General features: G+C 27.0%; 1 protein-coding gene across 1 annotated transcript; it reads right to left on the bottom strand.

Moving 5' to 3' along the window:
* Positions 1–550: 550 nt before the first annotated feature.
* Positions 551–20,259, bottom strand: LOC126266022 (uncharacterized). Its single transcript, XM_049969300.1, has 2 exons — positions 20,219–20,259; positions 551–1,492 (listed from the first exon to the last, which is right to left on the bottom strand). Exon 2 carries the CDS (start codon positions 1,467–1,469, stop codon positions 579–581), a length of 891 nt encoding a protein of 296 aa, XP_049825257.1. The 5' UTR covers positions 1,470–1,492; positions 20,219–20,259; the 3' UTR covers positions 551–578.

The following is a 20,259-nucleotide window of genomic DNA, read 5'->3' as shown; positions in this document are numbered from 1 at the left end:
CAACAAATCGAATCAAAAAGTATTTAAATACTGAACATTTATCATCTCTCAGGATTCACTTTCTTATACGTTTTACTGCTATGTGTAAAAATTTTATAATAATGTATTTTAAAAGGTCAATAATACAGAGGAGGCCAGGAACAACCTTCAGTTATCCCAGTCCAACGTCAAATTTAATCTTCACCGGAGTTGCAAGGACTACGAAGACAAAAATTACATTGTTGAACACGATGACACCAGAGAAATCCGAGACCTCCTGGTTATCACAATGGAGTTTATAAATTAGCATTTTTCAATTGTAATTTCCCTCTTTTTCTTGCCATTGTAAAATAAAGTTGTTTTTAAAAAGTCGATCGATAAAAAGTTCAACATTATTCTATTATTCATAATATTAAGATGTATGATCGATTATTGTTGTTATTGAGTTAATAGTTTTATATTACTTGTCTCACCCACAACGCTTTATTTATAAAATAAAATAAGACTGTTTCATGTTACTTTAATTCATTTTCTTGATTTCTCAGGGGTAATTTTGAATAATACAAACTCATATATTTCAAAATTTTATTTTGTATTTATTAAAGATTGTTAAGTAGATTGAGCAAAATTCTCCTTCTCAATTGGTGACATTGTTTCTCGTTTCTTGTCTTCAAGCTAACCAAATTTAGTTCTTTTTCCTTTATCTGTAGGTCTAATTTTGCCACCTTGGACCGAATGTTAAATAACTCATCCTCGTCAAAGGATTCGATGCTTCCTCTCCTTTTTCTACTACTCACAGGAGTAGGAGGAAAATTGCCATCTTCAGCTAACCCTTGACTGTTGTTGTTTTGTAAATTAAATTCTTCAGCCTTTATGTTTTTTTCTTCCACCAACTCTAAAATAATTGACTGCTCTGTTAACATCTCCTGTTTTATATTTATAGCAGCTACTTCTAACTCATCGTGCACAAGTTGTGAGTTGAACTCATTTTTCACTGGAGGGGTAAACAACTGCTCACTTGTCACGTTTTCCTCCAGCTGTGCTTGAACCAACTCTTGAGTCCTAGTCCTCACACCTTTGTGTGTCCTCTCAGGCTTCTCGGTAGATGTGTTTTTTTCTTGGATACTAAGATTTTTCTTCAGTGGTGATTGGGGCACTTCTTGGACCAAGAGTTGAATCGTAGGATATGTAGCGTCAAGCTGTTTAGTGGAATCTGAAAGTTCCTCAATTTCAAAAGAATACGTGGATATATCCGAATTGACCAGTTGATTTTGCGACGTTGTTTTGTTGCATGTGTGTTCGCCCGGGTTCTGCACTACTTTGTCCCCCATCGTATGCATGATCGACCTGCAATTGTTGCTCCTTCGTTTTACGCAGCGCCAATGGGTGACAGAACTTGCAGTTGTACGGTGTTTCACGTATTCATAGCCTTGATACATCAGTGTTTTGTTTCCGCGGCTAGTACGTCCGTAGATAAACAATTGAGACATCGTGGTGTTGTTGGGTTCACTTGCTGTAACGAGATATTAGGTTAATATTACAAAAATACCAAAATTTTTAATTATAATTGGAAATTTCTTACAAACAAAATAACAATAACAAATGGTCGTTTTACCCTTTTATATTAACACACTATAGGCGGGTAGCAAAATAATCCAAACTAAGTTGTTGAATGATAACAAAAAATAAGAGATAAATCTTTCAGTTCCGTATGTAAACCAATAGAGTAAAATTATCTCACCCCAGTAAGTACATTCAATAAGGTAAAAATTACCCGGCCTGCTAACAATCAACAGTTCTCGAGACGGGTATTTTTACCCGACCCGCTTATAGTGTGTTAACTGATAGAATGTTTGCGGTTTTTGATAAAATGGTTTATGGAAAAACATATCTGTAATAATATAAAAATGGCAACAACGTTCTAAGAGGCAACATGATTAGTTATGCTTAGTTTATAGTACGTTGGTTTGGTACTTCTTAACTTTCCAGGGGTCAAGCGAATAGGGTTGAAAAGACAACAGTCGATAATAGACGTTCAGTACCGTTGAAAAAGCACAATCGCCAAATGTTATGAAGCGGTTACCACATCGTGGTGAGGAATGTAACGCTGCGAATTTATAATGTTTTTGTAAACTGGTAATATAAATTTACAAAATCTCTGAGATAAACAGATAATATTTAGTGTCTTCAGTTAGACAACATAATTCTTTTAGTTAGTATAGTCAGTTTTATTATTCCTTTGCGAAAATATTATTTTGCCAAGAGACTTTTTATATAACTATTAATTAACTATCACCATTCCATATTTTTATAGACCGTTCTGTTCATAAACGAATTTGATGTAAAGATTTTTTTAATTAATTAATTGCTTTCTTGTGTAGTTATTGCTTTCGTCAAAATTCATAAAGTTTTCATGGTACAGCAATTATAATAATTGTCTTACAGTTTTAGATAACCTCTCGAAGAAATGTATCCTTAAAGATTCACAACGTAAAATTACTTTTAGGTATAAATATTTTTTATTTGTTTTTTTGTTATATATAATTGACACAATAAAATTTTCAAGTTCGATTTGAGATAACAGTTTTAAATTATATACGTCATACAAAACTGCAATATATTGTCATAAATAAATATTTATTTATTCTAGTATTTTACAATGAATTTTTATGAGTAATTTTCAGTTTATGAATGTACACATTTGTTTATCACTGAATTTGTAAAATTAAAAGTTCTATAAAATAACATATAACGTGCTGGTCATTTTTCACTTTTAGATTTTTCTTATCAAAAACTAAAGTTCTCTTCTAAACAAGGGAACTGTATTTGATTAACCCCTTCAAGAAATTTCTACAATTCTTTATGTTTCTAAATTTGTCTGTGATAAAAGTACAAATATTGATATAGTTTTTATTGGTAAAGCAAAGGAAGTTGTTACAAGAAATTTTAGTACTTCTCATTTATGAATTTTCTAACAAAAATCTCATGGTAAAAGTTGACCTCTTGGTGATAAAACTGTCGCATTTTCAATGTAAAAATGAAGTGGCATCTTATATCGTTATTTGCAAATTCTTTTTTCTTTACTTTCGATTTATACTCTGAAAAGTCTTCTTAGTAAAACTGAGTTTGAAGTTTGGTGTTAACAAATTATTCTTTAAGCACTTAAAACTTGTTTCTAGCGAATTAAACGATAAATTGTTGCTTACTATTTGACAAAGTTCTAGAATTTAGTTTCAAATTAAGAAACTAGAATTTTATAGTTTCGAAGATTGTGGTCATCTAAGTAAAACTTCTAAAAAGCAGATCATGCTTTAGTTTTTATGATTAGTGGAATTGTGTATACAGTTAACACAATAAATTTTAAATAAATTATTATCGAAATTATGTCTAAACGTCAAAGTGTAGGCTTTAACATAAGGGTTTGCGACCAAGTTAACACAAATAAATCTGCATTAAGTGCGTTATCTTATCAGATTTCTCGTTCTGAAACACATTCCGTATCTATATTCAATAAATGCTCTATTACGGGGCAATATCTTATTAGAAGACAATAAACATGCAAAATTTGAACAAATTGTTTAAGCACAATTTTACTTTTTCAATGTAAGCATGTTTTCTTTCTTTAGTCTTTTCCAATCGAAATGTTGATCGGAAATACAATATTGAAAAATTCTTGAAAAAAGAAGTTTGGATTTAAATATTGAAAACAACCAATGAGTGGTTTACTGCAATAAACAACAGTTATCGATTACTAAGGACGAAATAATTACTTGAAGATTTAGATATAATCTCAAGAATTGATGGATGACATATTAGTTAGTATTAAATAGTGAACTTGTTTTGATGCCAGTCAAAAGTGTGCTACCACTAACCACCAATCTTGCTACAGATTAAAGGATTTTCATTATATAATAATTATTCTCCAATAACCAAATATTGTAATCTTCAGAGGAGTTAAAATGAATTACAATAGTTTGATAACAATTTTAATAGATAAACATTAAAAACAAATAAATTTTTGAAAATACGTGCCTTTTATTTACACAACTTTCTTACCACATCTTAGATATCATTTGTTTGATCCTAATATTAAATATTTTATTTTCCAACGGCATGTGATATTTTAGTATTTTTATATTTAATATTACCTCGTACCACACTTGATTACAAATTTGAAGTATTTTAGTATCCTAGTTAAGTGGGTTATGAAATTTCTACGTAAAGATTATTTTGTTGATGTTTTTCATACAGTGCCTAAATTATCTAGCTCATTTCTATTTCTTAATTATTTTAATCATATTAGGTAAGGTTATAGGTATGAAATAGCCTTTTTTAATATCTAATATTAATTAGTTTTGGTGGTTGAACATCAGTTTCAAGAACAAAAACAAATTAGTCGTCAAAGTGTAATTTGTTGTAAACTCTTAAAGGTAAGTTCATTTTTTACATTTCTATATTATTGTTTCGTATGTGTTATGTATATTTGTCAATTCATGTAATCAATTGATTAATTTTTTCTTGTATTGTGACAGACTTTGATTTTATTTCATATTTTTGTGACCTTGGTTTTCCATTGGACACGTCTATCTGTATTCCGTATTCATTGTTTTTTGTTGGTTTTTCTCCCCGTGAAATTATAAGTAAAGATTGGTTTATTTGAAGAATGTATTATGTTCATTTCAAATTGAATTTAGTGAATTTAATATAAATATGATGTTTTTTATTTTTTTTTTTTTAAGAGCGGCGTCTCCCTGTGTTAAATTCCCTATACAAACGCTGCCGACGACTTGGAGCAAATCTCAAAAACTACGCAATCAATCTATTTCAAATTTTGGGTGTGGATTAACAAATGTTTGATCTTTGACATAACATAGTTTTGAATTCGTAATATTCTTTAATAACAAAGATATTATTTGTCAAACTTCCACTATGCGTATGCATATTGCGTTTTTTATATTTACTCCAAATTAGCAAAATAATAAAATTTCATACGTAAACCGAAAATCATAGAAATCTGTAAGTATAAGTGATTGTGGAGGAGGAAGGGGGGTATGTCATGTGTTTCACTCATTATTCATAGATGTCCTATTGACGTATTCAGGGAAATTTATACATTTTTATACCAGTTATTATTGCAATAAAATTTAGAAACTCTTTAATTCATAATACCACTACTTTCAGAATTACAAAGTGGCCACATGTAAGAAAAGCCATTGACATGTGAGTCTGTATCACACAAGAAATTCAAAAATAATATATATATTGTTAAAAAATATTGATAATTGATTATTCATCATTTATCAAATTTATGTGATATAAATATATATTTTAATCTCATTATTTAAATAGTTATCAAATTATTTAAATAGTAAATTTTTAACCTGGAAATCTAAAGAGGAAATTCTGCTTATTGTTCAATATAATATAATACAATACAATTTTCATTTTCTGATATATTAAAATCAAAACACTTTTTATATACTATATTTTTTTATGTATAATTACAGTAAACTAATGCGTAAACTTTGTAATTTGAATGGAATTTATAGGAATGTAACGTAGTGAAACAAATTACTTTAAAAATTAGTATTTTATTAAATTGACATCTTTTTGTTCTCTTTTCATGCGCTTCTCTGATGCAGGGTGGATCAAAACATTCTAAATTTCACTTTCCTCTATTTAATAGCATCCTTTGTCCTAGACAATTAAAAATAGAATCTTTCTAATTTCGAAAGCATTTTGTTATTCCAAAAATTCGTCTTTATGAATTACTTCAACAAGAAGTTTATTTTTTGGACCTGAATATACGATAAAATAGCAGAGATTATTTCCAATAATATTTAATTGATTTTATAAGCGTCTCATAAGAACACTTGACTTCCACAATTTCGTCTTCAGAAATAATTTCTGAAAATATAAAAATTTAATTATAAAAATACACAATATAATTTATAAATATCCATGAAACACATCTACAAATAAACCAGCAGGCTTTACAATTTTATTGTACTCTTCTTCAAATTTTTTTATTGCTACCGAATCATTAATTTTCACGTAATTCGTAGCTTCTGTAGAAAAATTATTATTTTTTTTAACTATAATGTCACAAGATTCTTTTAATTTTAACGTCACCAAAATTAGAAGCAGTAAGCCGGTGCATTTATTAATAATAATTTGGGTTGTTAAATTGCCAATTGCTTTTTCATTTATTTAAATTGTTCTTTTTTAGTAATCTTGAATTGAACTAATATCATTTAAAATAAATTGTGAACATTGGGTAGATTCGTTATACTTATCATCCCGTTCTAAAAGATTATCCACAATATAATAATATATTATTATTACTTCAGTTTCCTGTTTCTTAGATCAAGTAAATGTAAATTTTTGATTTTTTTCTTAGACCAAAAAGCAAATCTACGCGTTTTTGGCATTTTCTAAAATTAATATACCTTTTATTTTAAATTTCATATTAAAATTATGTGCCACTTGATTTTCCAATTTTATAAAGTCTAAGTTAATTTAACTACATAATACAAAAGAGCTCAAAGACAAATTATGTAACAACACGAAAAAGTAATATTTATTTTAAATACATAATAAGCCGATTTGAAATGAAGATAATACATTCTTCAAATAAATCAATCTTTATTCATAATTTCACGGGGAGAAAAACTAACAACAAACAATGAACACGGAAAATACAAATCCATCCAGACGCTTCCAATGGAAAACCAAGGATACAAAAATATGAAATATCAAAATTGTGACAGATACAAGTAAAAATTAATTAATTAATTAATTAATTAATGACATGAATTAACAAATATACATAACACATACGAAACAATAATACAGCAATATAAAAACTAAAATTGAATAAAAAACTTACCTTTAAAAGTTTCTAACAAATTACACTTTGTCTGATGACTAAAATAAGACTAATTTGTTTCTCTGTTTGAAACTGATGTTCTTCAACCACCAAAACTGAACTAAAATTTCTAAGTCATGTACTACCCGAACAGAAAAAATCCATCTGTTTTGTGATTACATTTCACTATTTTCGACACAAAAAATTACATGCAGGTTACATGCACTGATTTGTATATCTCATCACTTTCAGGATGAGAAAGTAAGAGTTTGAAGTAAATACAAATTCAGAGCTAGGGTCACGATTAACTTTGAGACCATTTTTTTAACTAATAATAGATTTTAAATCGGCTTCCGTATTTGTATAACGTATTTATTATATTTGATTATATGATAAAATGTGATTGGTTTACAACTAACTATACGATAAAATATCACAAAACTTATTAGCTTTAAAAAATAGTTAATATATTATTATTTATTATATATATATTACATAGATTTAAAGCTATTTAAGAAAAAGGAGAAATTATTCAAAGTAGTTTATTACTAATACTATAAAATAAAAGTAAAATAAAACAAAATAGTACTACTAAGTGACTAAATACTAGGATTAAAACTAACTCTACATGCATGTAATATTCAGAATTTTCTTATTGCAAATACGTCAATTAATTAACATTGTAAAAATGCTATCAAAGAATTGGACAAATATGATAACTAAGACCGACAGAAGATAAATAAAAATAAATAATTTTAATAATTTCTATATATATATATATATATATATATATATATATATATATATATTTGTTTAACTTGCATCTTTAAAAAATGATCTTCAAAGATGAGCTCTTAATTTTAATAGCATATGTGAGATAACTCACCCGGTGAGTTAACTCACTTATGACATCAATGTGGCAACAGCGCATTTCGTCTTTGTTTACAATATTTTCTCCACTATAAAGTCCAAAATAATTAAAATAATTGAATCATTGTATTAATAAATTATTACTTGGTAATAAAAAAAGTCCAGGAGAACTTCTACGAAAATCTATGAGATATTTTATTCGGTTCGAATGACGTTATTCTTGTAGGGGTGTCCAAGCGCCTTTTACAATGCCGGTGACTTGTATTACAGCTGAGATATCTCACCCAAAACCGGTGACTTTACACGGTTGGTGTTGAGTGAGTGAGATTTGTCACAGTTTGCGTGAGTTCGGATTATGTGGATTTCTTGATATACAGTACGAAAAATGCTCTTCGTGTCTGGATGGTGTAAGAGATGGATGCACGACAAAGAGAGTAAAGTTTTGCCCGGTAGTAAGAATCCCTACTCTCAGAGACAATGCGCCGTGCTGGTGCGCGCCGGCGCACAATGTAAATTTATCTTTGCGAATGCATTTAGTAACTCTCCGTATGCGCAGGGATGTAGTTCGAGTTCTTCGGATGCTCCATTTAAATTCCGTAACTTTGTATAATTTTCAATCTGTAAAATGAAATATTTTTTGAGGGTATATCAAAAACAAAAATAAGTATTTTAAAAATAAACTACTTTTTTCAAAATAAAAATGTATTTCAAAAATTAAATAAAATATACTAGAAACAACGTCTGCGGAGACGAACCGCATGCTAAACGCAGCAAAACCAAATGATCCCCTCCAGTCAGTTCGGCCCGCCCACATAATTGCATGTATATCTTTCCTTTTTGTTTACAAAGGGGTATTGATGTTCCGTCTCAATATGCGAGTAGACACGTTCATCACTTTTGATACGGTATATTGATACCTTGAGTGTTTTAAAGACATTATTATATTTATTTACATCAATTAGGAATATATAAAGTTTTAAATTTAGGTTATTTTGTCGTGAGTTCAAGTTGAATGTTTTGTTGATATTATATATTTTTTTGATCTATTATGACCATGTTACGTCAGTAGCAATAAAAAATATTTGATATACAATAATTCCGTTGTTTATTAGGTATTAATAAAACAAATGATTTGATTGTGTTTTCAATTAAGATTGTCAAACCTTAACGAATAAAATTTAATTTATTCTGTACAATGTATCATATAATTAAGTGAGGTAGAGTTTATTAAGTTGTGTGGGGTACTAATAGATATCTTTCATATATTGTTGAAATATTCCATCTATTTATAAATCCTTAACTCAACACCAAAGGTTTACCTGTGTAAGGTAAATTTAATTTTATACTTCATTTGTTAATATATAATTTGAAAATTGTAGCTACTTGCAGCTTTGTGTTTTTATACCTCAGTTAGTTTTCAAGTAGATATCATATGTAATTAGTTTATAAGTTTCCCATTAGTAATTGCTTCAAAAAGTAAAAAATACATTGATACATCAGCTTAACTTATTAACACTCAAGATAAGAAGGATATCTTCAAAATGTTGAAGAGTTAAACATTTATAGAAAAAAGATAAATAGTAAAACTTAATTGTAAGTACAACATTATAATGTATATATTCTTGTTTTTTCTGAAAAATATAATTTCGCAGAAATCACAAAACGTACTGTTTGCACACATGTAGCATTTGTACGAATTGAAAAGATATCAATCCATCAATAATTATGCTTACTTATTAAAGACATCATCAATTATTGACAAAATTGCAGATATGTGGGACAACTCTAGATATTTCAAATGTCACCACCATACATCCCGGAAAATTAAATTGCATTGAAAATGTATTTGGGCACATACATTGGATTGGGACGAGAGAACAATGACAAGATTGGATTTTAATCAAAGTATCGGCGCTCTTTTTCTATATATTTAGCTCATCTCTCAAGAAATTTATGGGTACCATTCCAAACAAGAACTTCATCTTCCATTGAACTCCATTGATCATTTGTTGTCGGGAACGGACGTAGTTCACTAGTACTTTCGGATCCCACCGCACACATTACATCTTCATCTACCCAAACCTATCCGATCTCGCACTCAATGTTGATGGCGTTACCCATTACCCATTATTTTTTATCTTTGAAAATTTCAAAGTATATTAATTTTTGATTGTGATACCCTTTCGTTATGGCGTAAAAGTATCATGTCACGTAGTTTTTCGTTATTCCTTCAGTTTGTGTGAAATCCATTTTAATACCTTTTGAATCTTTTCTATGGCTTTCAGGCGATCGGAAATGGTTTACCGGGTAACATTCAACTCCTCCACCATCATTTGTTGTATTTGTATATCATGTTTGTCCAATAATACTTGTAATTCATTTTGAAACTTCTTTGGTCGATTTTCGCATTTTTTGACAATAACATTGAAATCGCCACTTAATGGTTACATCACGATTACCGTAAGTCTCGATAAGAATTTAATCACTTTCCTATGCCTTTCTCTTTGATTAAACAAAAAAAATATCACAGACCACAAATGCTGTTTATTTGGCTCAACATTCGTCATGTTTACCACGAAAAAATATAAAACAAAATATCTTATTAATTCATAAAGAACTAAATGAATATGTTGTATTGTAACGGGGAGTCCTACCAACAAAGCAGTTGTTTGCGATTATCTTTTGCTTCAATATTTTGTACGGACTCTTGATAGAAAAACATTTCAAACTTGCACACCTAATAAACAAATTGATAGTTCACAAATTATATTTTAATGATCAAAATATACACAAACCTTTCTTTAACCATTTCAAGTTAATTAAACATTATTTTTTGCACTTGTATGAATTTTGTTTGGATGTCAAATTTTAAATTTGTAAATATAAATTAACCTAAAATATGAATTCCCCTAAAATTTACCAAATATAAACACGAAATTGCGCTGTTGCCACGTTGATTTCGGAAGTGAGTTAACTCACCGGGTGAGATATGTCACATGGGTTCGTGGTAGACCCCAAGGTCTTTTCCATCTCAGTTTTCCATGTGAAAAAATCCATATCGCGTCACTAATTGATCGAACTGAAAATTTCTATTTATATTTCTTGTAGGAAACTGAATGCTTGACAAAAAGAGAAAAATAAAGTTTTTTATTTGTAAATAAATCCGTTGAAAAGTATTAAATCACGATAATAAATTGAAATAAAAACAAAATTATGAAAATAAATGAAAATATTGAATGGAAGGAATATATTCCAAAACAAAAGATACTACATAACTTAGAAACTGTTACTATGTCTAAATAGACTCAAATTTTTAAGAACATATTCAAAATTTATGACCTAAATGGATAAATTTAAAATATTTATTAAAAGACTATTAAAATCAGTACACATTGGGATTCGATTGGAAATATCTTCTAAATGGTTAGAGTTATCGATTAACCAACCACAGAAGACTTGTTTTGTAAAACCGTTTAATTTCTTACGATAATATATGTTGGTCATTTTATAATATTTACTACTTTTTTATAGTATTGAATTCTTAATATATTTTTATTAATAAAAATTATATAAAATTAATATATAATACAATAATATACATCAAAAATATAATAACGTATACAGTTATTAAATTTTTATTAGTGCCAATAAGTTTTGTGATACTTTCTTTTTTATGAATTCTTAATATATTTTTATTAATAAAAATTATATAAAATTAATATATAAATACAATAATATATATAATATAAAACTAATAAGTTTTGTGATATTTTGTATTATAGTTAGTTGTAAATCAATCACATTTTATCATATAAACAAATATACGATATACAAATACGGAAGTCGATTTAAAATCTATTATTAATTAAAAAAAAAGTTAATAGTGACTCTAGCTCTGAATTTGTATTCACTTCATACTCTTACTTTCGCACCCTCAGAGTGATGAGTTATACAAATCAGTGCATGTAATCTGCGTGTAATTTTATGTGTCGAAATTTAAGGGAAATATGATAACAAAACAGATGGAATTTTTCTGTTCGAGTAGTACTTGACTTAGAAATTTTAGTCCAGTTTTGGTGGTTGAAGAAACATCAGTTTCAAGCAGAGAAACAAATTAGTCATATTTTAGTCGTCAAACAAAGTATAATTTGTTATAAACTTTTAAAGGTAAGTTTTTTATTCAATTTTTGTTTTTATATTGCTGTATTATTGTTTCGTATGTGTTATGTATATTTGTTAATTCATGTCATCAATTAATTAATTAACTTTCACTTGTATCTGGATGGATTTGTGTTCCGCGTTCATTGTTTGTTGTTGGTTTTTCTCCCCGTGAAATTATGAATAAAGATTGATTTATTTGAAGAATGTATTATGTTCATTTCAAATCGACTTTAGTGTATTTAAAATAAATGATAGTTCGTTTTTTTTTCTTTTTTTATTAAATACATATATAGCTTTTTTTTGTTCATATTATTGGTACACCTAAAACATTAATATTCTTGAATTATTTCTATTATTTTTTTCGTGTTGTTACATAATTTGTCTTTGAGCTCTTTTGTATTATGTAGTTAAATTAACTTAGACTTTATAAAATTGGAAAATCAAGTGACACATAATTTTTATATGAAATTTAAAATCAAAGAAGCATGTATGATTATATATTATAGTATATTACAGTATACAATAATAAAATAAAAGCAATATTAATTTTAGAAAATGCCAAACACGCGTAGATTTGCTTCTTGGTCTAAGAAAAAAATCAAAAGTTTACATTTACTTGAACTAAGAAACAGGAAACTGAAGAAAATAGGATCATATATTGTGGATAATCTTTTAGAACGAGATGATTATTATTAATAAATGCACCGGCTTACTGCTTCTAATTTTAGTGATGTTAAAATTAAAAGAATCTTGTGACATTATAGTCAAAAAAATTAATAATTTTTCTACAGAAGCTACGAATTACGGGAAAATTAATGATTCGGTAGCAATAAAAAAATTTGAAGAAGAATATAATAAAATTGTAAAGCCTGCTGGTTTATTTGTAGATGTTCTTCATGGATATTTTTAAATTATATTGTGTATTTTTATAATTTCAGGAATTATTTCTGAAGACGAAATTGTGCAAGTCAAGTGTTCTTATGAGACGGTTATAATATAGAACTTATAGAATATTACTTTCAGATATAAAATCAATTAAATATTATTGGAACTAATATGTGCTATTTTATTGTATATTCAGGTCCAAAAAATTAACTTCTCGTTGAAGTAATTCATAAAGACGAATTTTTGGAATAACAAAATGCTTTCGAAATTAGAAAGATTCTATTTTAATTGTCTAGGACAAGAGATACTATTAAATAGAAGAGGGCGAAATTTAAAATGTTTTGATTCACCCTACATCAGAGAAGCGCAGGAAAAGAGAACAAAAAATGTCAATTTAATAAAATATTAATTTATAAAATAATTTGTTTCACTATGTTAAATTCCTATAAATTCCATTCAAATAACAAAGTTTACGTATTAGTTTACTGCAATTATACATCAAAAAATATTGTATATAAAAAGTGTTTTAATTTTAATTTATCAGATAATGAAAATTGTATCGTATTATATTATATTGAACAATAAGCAGAATTTCCTGTTTAGATTTCCAGGTTAAAAATTTACTATTTAAATAATTTGATAACTATTTAAATAATGAGATTAAAATATATATTTACATCACATAAATTTGATTAATGATGAATAATCAATTATCAATATTTTAAAAAAATATATATTATTTTTGAATTTCTTGTGATACAGACTCACATGCCAGTGGCTTTATTACATGTGGCCAATTTGTAATTCTGAAATTAGTAGTATTATGAATCAAAGAGTTTCTCAATTTTATTGTTATAATAACTGGTATAAAAATGTACAATTTTCCTGAATACGTCCATTCAATAGGCCATCTATGAATAATGAGTGGACCACATGACACTTCCTTCGCCACAATCACTTATACTTACAGATTTCTATGATTATTCGGTTTACGTATGAAATTTTATTATTTTGATAATTTGGAGCAAATTTAAAAAACGCAATATTTTTCTCAGAAAATTGTCACTGTACAGTCTTGTTAAATATCTAAGCCTTGATATGACATATTTCATTTACCAAAATATTCTTTATTTTTTGAGTTATTTGCTGTACAAAAATGGTTGAAAATGATAATAATAATATTACGACTTTAAAACTATGTCATGTCAAAGATCAAACATCCACACCCATAATTTGAAATAAATTGATTGCGTAATTCTTGAGATTTGCTCCAAGTCGTCGACGGCGTTTGTATAGGGAATTTAACACAGGGAGACGCCACTCTTAAATTAAAAGCTCATCTTTGGGGCGTCTATGAACCAATTTTTTAGTATCAGAAATAAAAAAACAAAAATAGTGGATTGCCTATGTAGACGAATCGGAAGGGTACTTTTAAGAAAGTTAATTAATCAGAAAATTATACCTTACATTATTAAAAAACATGATGATCGGTTCAATTTTTCATAGTTTGTGTAACCATAGAAAGTGGTTTACAAAATCACACACGAAAAAGTTGTATGTGAATTTTTTTATCTGTTTAAAATAAAATATTACGTATACTATATTATATTATATTATTATATATTATAGTATTAAACGTATAATGCATTCTTAACAAATTGTTAGTTATTGTATTTTAATATTGTAATTGGTTTCAGGCGATTATGAAACATTTGATGAACACACAACTAATAGTGTCTTTATTTACGTTGTTGTCCCGGTTATTTATTCATGATACATATTTATAATGAATTATTTTTATATATCATTTAAAATTGACGGAGCAAACATGGGTCGTGCGAAACATTTCACTCCAGAAAGGCTCATACTCTTTAATAGTGAAATCGAAAGAAAAATTACTCATTCATTGAAAAAGCATTAAATTATTATAAATGTGTCATTGTTACAATTTTAAGGAAACAACCTTAACAAATGAAGTTATCTTCATTATTTTGTTTAGTGATGAAATAAAAATAAATGTTTATGAATCTGATGGAAAACATTATGTTAGATGAGGAAAAAATGAAGTATTTAATTCTGAAAATATAGATACTGTGAAGCACGACGATGGAAACACTAAAATGTAGGACAAGATAAATATGCCTTTAACGTAGAAGAATAATGATTCAAAACACAGAACTCAAACAGTAAAGCAATGGTTCGTAAAAAATATAATATAATAAAAAGTCTTCGTTTAATATTTAAATTAAACACAATCTATGTTTTTCAAAATATCTATATATAATATTAATATTTAAAATCAGTTCAATCAAATAAATACTTTTTTCTCTTTTAGTTTTTATTAACCTGAACTAAATTGTTATTATTATCATTGAACTAGTCGTGATGTAAAATTAATACATTCTAAACCAAATAGATGTGCAACCTAATTAGAGGTCATTCTATATTTCTATAAGGTAAAGATTTTACATTTATCAGCTATTTATTAATAAATTAAATATAAATTATTCATTCCTTCATTATTATTCATTCATTTATTATATTATTTGGTTAAAATTAACTATTAGTTTTCGTTTAATATATATTATTTTTGTTTATATATATATATATATATATATATATATATATATATATATATATATATATATATATATATATATATGTATATATATATATATATTTAATTTTAACATTTGAAATTAGTTTAATTAAATTAAATTAATAATTCTGAAATCTGAAATTCTAAAATTTTAAAAATTATATTTATTATTATATTATTATTATTGACCTGAACTAAATTGTTATTATTAATAATATTGAAACAGTCGTGCTGTGGAATTAGAATAAATTTAGTATAGACTATATTAATTAAGAAGTACTTATGTTTAATATTTACCAACAATTTTGTAATTGAATATTATAAAAACGTAATTGATATCTGCAATAATGTTCTTACAATTATATTGTTAATTTTTAACATTTACTTATTCTGTTACTACAAAATTGTTTTAAATAATTTAGAATTTAATGAACAATTTGTACCGTATTATATTATATTACATTGATATTAACAAAACGCTTATTTAATTAATACACTTGTGTGATTTCAAAAAATCAAATTCATAATATTTCTCTCAGAATTATTTTATTATATAAGATTATTTTAATAATTATATAATATATTTTTACTATTAATTTAACCATAAATAAATATTTATAAATATTATAATATACAATAATATTAATATATAATATTAATTCTAGAAAGCGCCAAAACCGTGTATATTTGCTACTTTCAGATAGTGACATCAACAGCAATACAGAATTTGCTCGAACGTTTCAACCTTTTAACAAGTTTCCTTTCCTACTATCAAGTTTTCGGAAAGAAGAACAATTTAAAATAAATGAAAAAAACAATTGGGCAATTTAACAATTCAAATTATTTAACGCTAAGAATGCACCAGCTTACTGCTTCTAATTTTGGATGTGTTGTAAAATTAAAAGAATGGACATCTCGTGGCAATAGTTAAAAAAAGTTTTTAGAAGAAATAATTTTTCTACAGAAGCTACGAAGTACGGGAAAATTAATGAATCGGAAGCAATAAAAAAAAATTGAAGAATACAATAAAATTGTAAAGACTGCTGGTTTATTTTGTAGATGTTCTTCATTGATATTTAGAAGATTCACCTGATGGTATCAAATTTTTTTAAAGTATATTGTGTATTTTTATAATAAATTTTCAGAAATTATTTCTGATGACGAAATTGTGGAAGACCTTCAACACTGAATGTTCATTAGAAGAGGCGATTATAAGAAAACAAATACCCAATTTGGCAATGAAATACAATAATATAGAACTTAGGAAATATCACGAATATTACTTTCAGATACAAGGTCAATTAAATATTATTGAAGCTAATCTGTCCTATTTTATTGAATATTCAGGACCAAAAAATAAACTTTAGGTTATTAAATAGAAGACGGCGAAATTTAAAATGTTTAGATGCGCCATACATCAGGAAAAGAGAACAAAAAAAATGATAATTTAATAGAATAATTTTTAAAATAATTTGTTTCACTGCGCTCCATTCTTATAAACTCCATTCAAATTACCAAGTTTACGCATTAGTTTACTGTAATTATAAGCCCAAAAATATTGTATATAAAAAGTATTTTCACTTTAATTTATTATATTGAACAATAAGCAGAATTTTCTGTTTAGATTTCTAGGTAAAAAATGTACCATTTGAATAATTTGACAAAAACTATTTAAATAATGAGATAAAAATATATCACATAAATTTGATTAATGATGAATAATCAATTAACTTTTATAATTTTTTTAAAAAATGTGTATTAATTTTGAATTCCACGGGCGGTACAGATTCACGTTAGTGGCTTTCTTACATGTGGCCTGTTTGTAATTCTGAAATTAGTAGCACAATTATAAAACAGGGTTTCTAAATTTTATTGCTATAATAAATGGTATAAAAATGTACAATTTTTCTGAATATGTCCAGTTAATAGGCCATCTATGAATAATAACACTTAACATATCCCCATCCTATGCCACAATCATTTATACTAACAGATTTCTGTGATTATTCGGTTTACATATAAAAATTTATTATTTTGCCAATTTGGAGCAAATCTAAAATTTGCAATATTTTTATCGCAAAATTGTCACTGTACAGTCTTGTTAAATATCTACGCTTTGACATGACATATTTCATTTACCAAAATATTCTTTATATTTTGAGTTATTTGCTGTACAAACATGGTAGAAAATGACCCAAGTTTGATTATTAATATCTATGATATTAAAGAATATTATGACTTCAAAACTATGTCATATCAAGGATCAAACATTTATTAATCTACACCTAAAATTTGTAATATAGTTATTGCGTAGTTTTTGTGTTTTGTTCCAAGTCGTCGACGGCATTTGTATAGGTAAATTTAACAAAGGGAGACGCCACTCTTAATAATAATGCGAGTCTACTGCTACAATACATCTGAATACATTTATTTATTATTGTCGCATTTGAACACTTTCAACAGTTTGTAATACTCTCCCTTCAACTCCCACAGACTCACTGCAAGCCAGTGTGGCCATTCAGCAAACCGAATTTTTCGGGTCTAAGACGATTTTGGAGTGCTCGTTTTCGTTCACCACGTTCGGTTTCCGAATCGAAACGTGACTGCCGTGGATACGCATGCTGTTTTTAGTATTAGTTATTACATTTTTGTTTCAATATAATTATGAAATTAATAATATAATAAACAATCAATATTTATTTATGGTAAAATTAATTGTAAAAATATATTATATAATTATTAAAATAATCTTATACAATAAAATAATTTAATTATCCGTTTTGTTAATATTAATATTGTTCACTGTACAAATTGTTCATTAAATTATAAATTGTTTAATACAAATGTATATTTAATCAAACTATTAAAAATAATTATATAGTTACAGAATAAGTAAAGGTTAAATATATTTGTAGGCACATTATTGCAGATATCATATTATGCGTTTTTAGGACTATGAAAAAGGACAAACATTTATTTTATATCTAAAGTGTGGAAAATAATATTCAATTATAAAATTACTGATGAATCTTAAACATTGGTACTTTTTAGAATAAATTTGGTATAGACTTTATTAATTCCACAGCACGACTCGTTCAATAATAATCATAATAACAATTTAGTTCAAATTAATGAAAACCAAAAGAGAAATTTTATTTTATATTTGAAGAACTTCAAATTATTTACTGAATTATTAAGTTTGTTTAATTGAACTGATTTCAAATGTTAATATTAAAAAAACATGTTGATTATAAATAAATGTTGTATTTAATTTAAATATTAAACAAAAACTTTAAATTAATTTGAACCAAACAATATAATTAAATATATTTATTTGTCTGTTTTAATAAAGAATCATTTTATAAGTTGAAATAATTTACTTTTATTATAGTGGAAATGAAATACATAATGGTAAACTTATAATATTTTACATCTTCGGGCAGTACCGCTCCACAAGCCAGTGGTGGCGGGAAGCCCTCGGATCAAACTGCAAGCCCAATCCTCACCCAGGGAGGTTCTAGGACCTTCCTCAGATTGGGCTTGTTCTTCCGGAACCAGTTGACAGGGGGCTGGCATCTTTGTCAGTCCCGTCTTCTGGTTTGGCTCACCCGTATATGTCATATATACGCCCTTTCCCCCATATGGTTCCCATTTGGTTATGATCTCCGGATCGGCACCCGGAGAAGGGTTTACACTTTCCCCTCTCTGTTTTGGTTCACATAAAAAATTGTGTCAATCTTCATGGAGAATATTGTGAAAAACAAGAAACAATTAAAATTTGTTCATATACGTGTATCTCGAAACTGATCGAACATCCAAATGTATCTTCTGGCAGTCTTAGCTATCATATTTGTCCAATACTTTAAAAGTATTTGTACTTTGTTTATATTAATTGATGTATTTGTAATAAAAATATTCCAAATACTACATTTGTGTACAAACTTATAATAAATATTTAATTTTACATTTGTTATGCTAGTTAGGTCTAAGATAGTTTTATTATTAAATTAAATATCATGTAAGACTTAGTTTTAATCCTGCGTTTTATTAAATAATTATTATAATGTACTTAAATTTTACTCAAGATATAAAAATATAATTACAATCTTTATATACCATTTTATCATTGAAGTAAATTAATCTTTAGTAACGTATAATAGATAATTTATGTATAAATTTACGAATGTTTTATGGTTTTTACTTTCTTAAAACATAGTTTTTATTAAGAACAATTCAAACAATTCGCCACAATCTGAAACTAAGCCTGATTAATAAAGAGATTAGATTACGAAACTGCTTTTAACAACAAAAGTATCCAACGACTGTGAATATCACGAATTATATATTAATTCAAATTATCGCTACTACACATGTATTATAAACATGTGGGTCCAAGCAGTTCCGTTCCGATTCAGAAACCGAACCGTACCGAGTCCAAAGGTGCCGAATATGTCTCACAAAAATATCAAGTTCAGAGGGGTACGGTTTGCTGAATGGCCACACTGCTGCAAGCCAATATAGCCATAAAAGTGTAACAACAGATCTGTCGCTGACCGTACATATATGACTTGTAAACAGTTGAACATATTTATGAATAGAAAAATAAATGCTCACAAACCTTAAATAATTTAACTTGAAGTTTGAATTGTATTTAGTTTAATTGATATTTCTTTAACAACAACATAAAAAATAAAATATTACAACTCTCATTAAATATTCTGATTTTTTTTACTAGATGTATGAACTAAAACAGTCTATATACAAAATTGTCTGATTTACACTAAAATACATGTTAAGAATGTAATAAAGTGGTTTCTGCTAACCTTAAAACTGAGTGGATTGGATTAGACTCGTACCGATCAATTGCGTAGATTTCGGTTCATCGAGTGATCCACCA

Source organism: Aethina tumida, chromosome 6 (genome assembly GCF_024364675.1).
Source record: "Aethina tumida isolate Nest 87 chromosome 6, icAetTumi1.1, whole genome shotgun sequence".
In the NCBI taxonomy this organism is placed as follows: Eukaryota; Metazoa; Arthropoda; class Insecta; order Coleoptera; family Nitidulidae; genus Aethina; species Aethina tumida.
The sequence above is the reverse complement of the archived record's forward strand: the minus strand, read 5'-3'. Positions and strand labels throughout refer to the sequence as shown.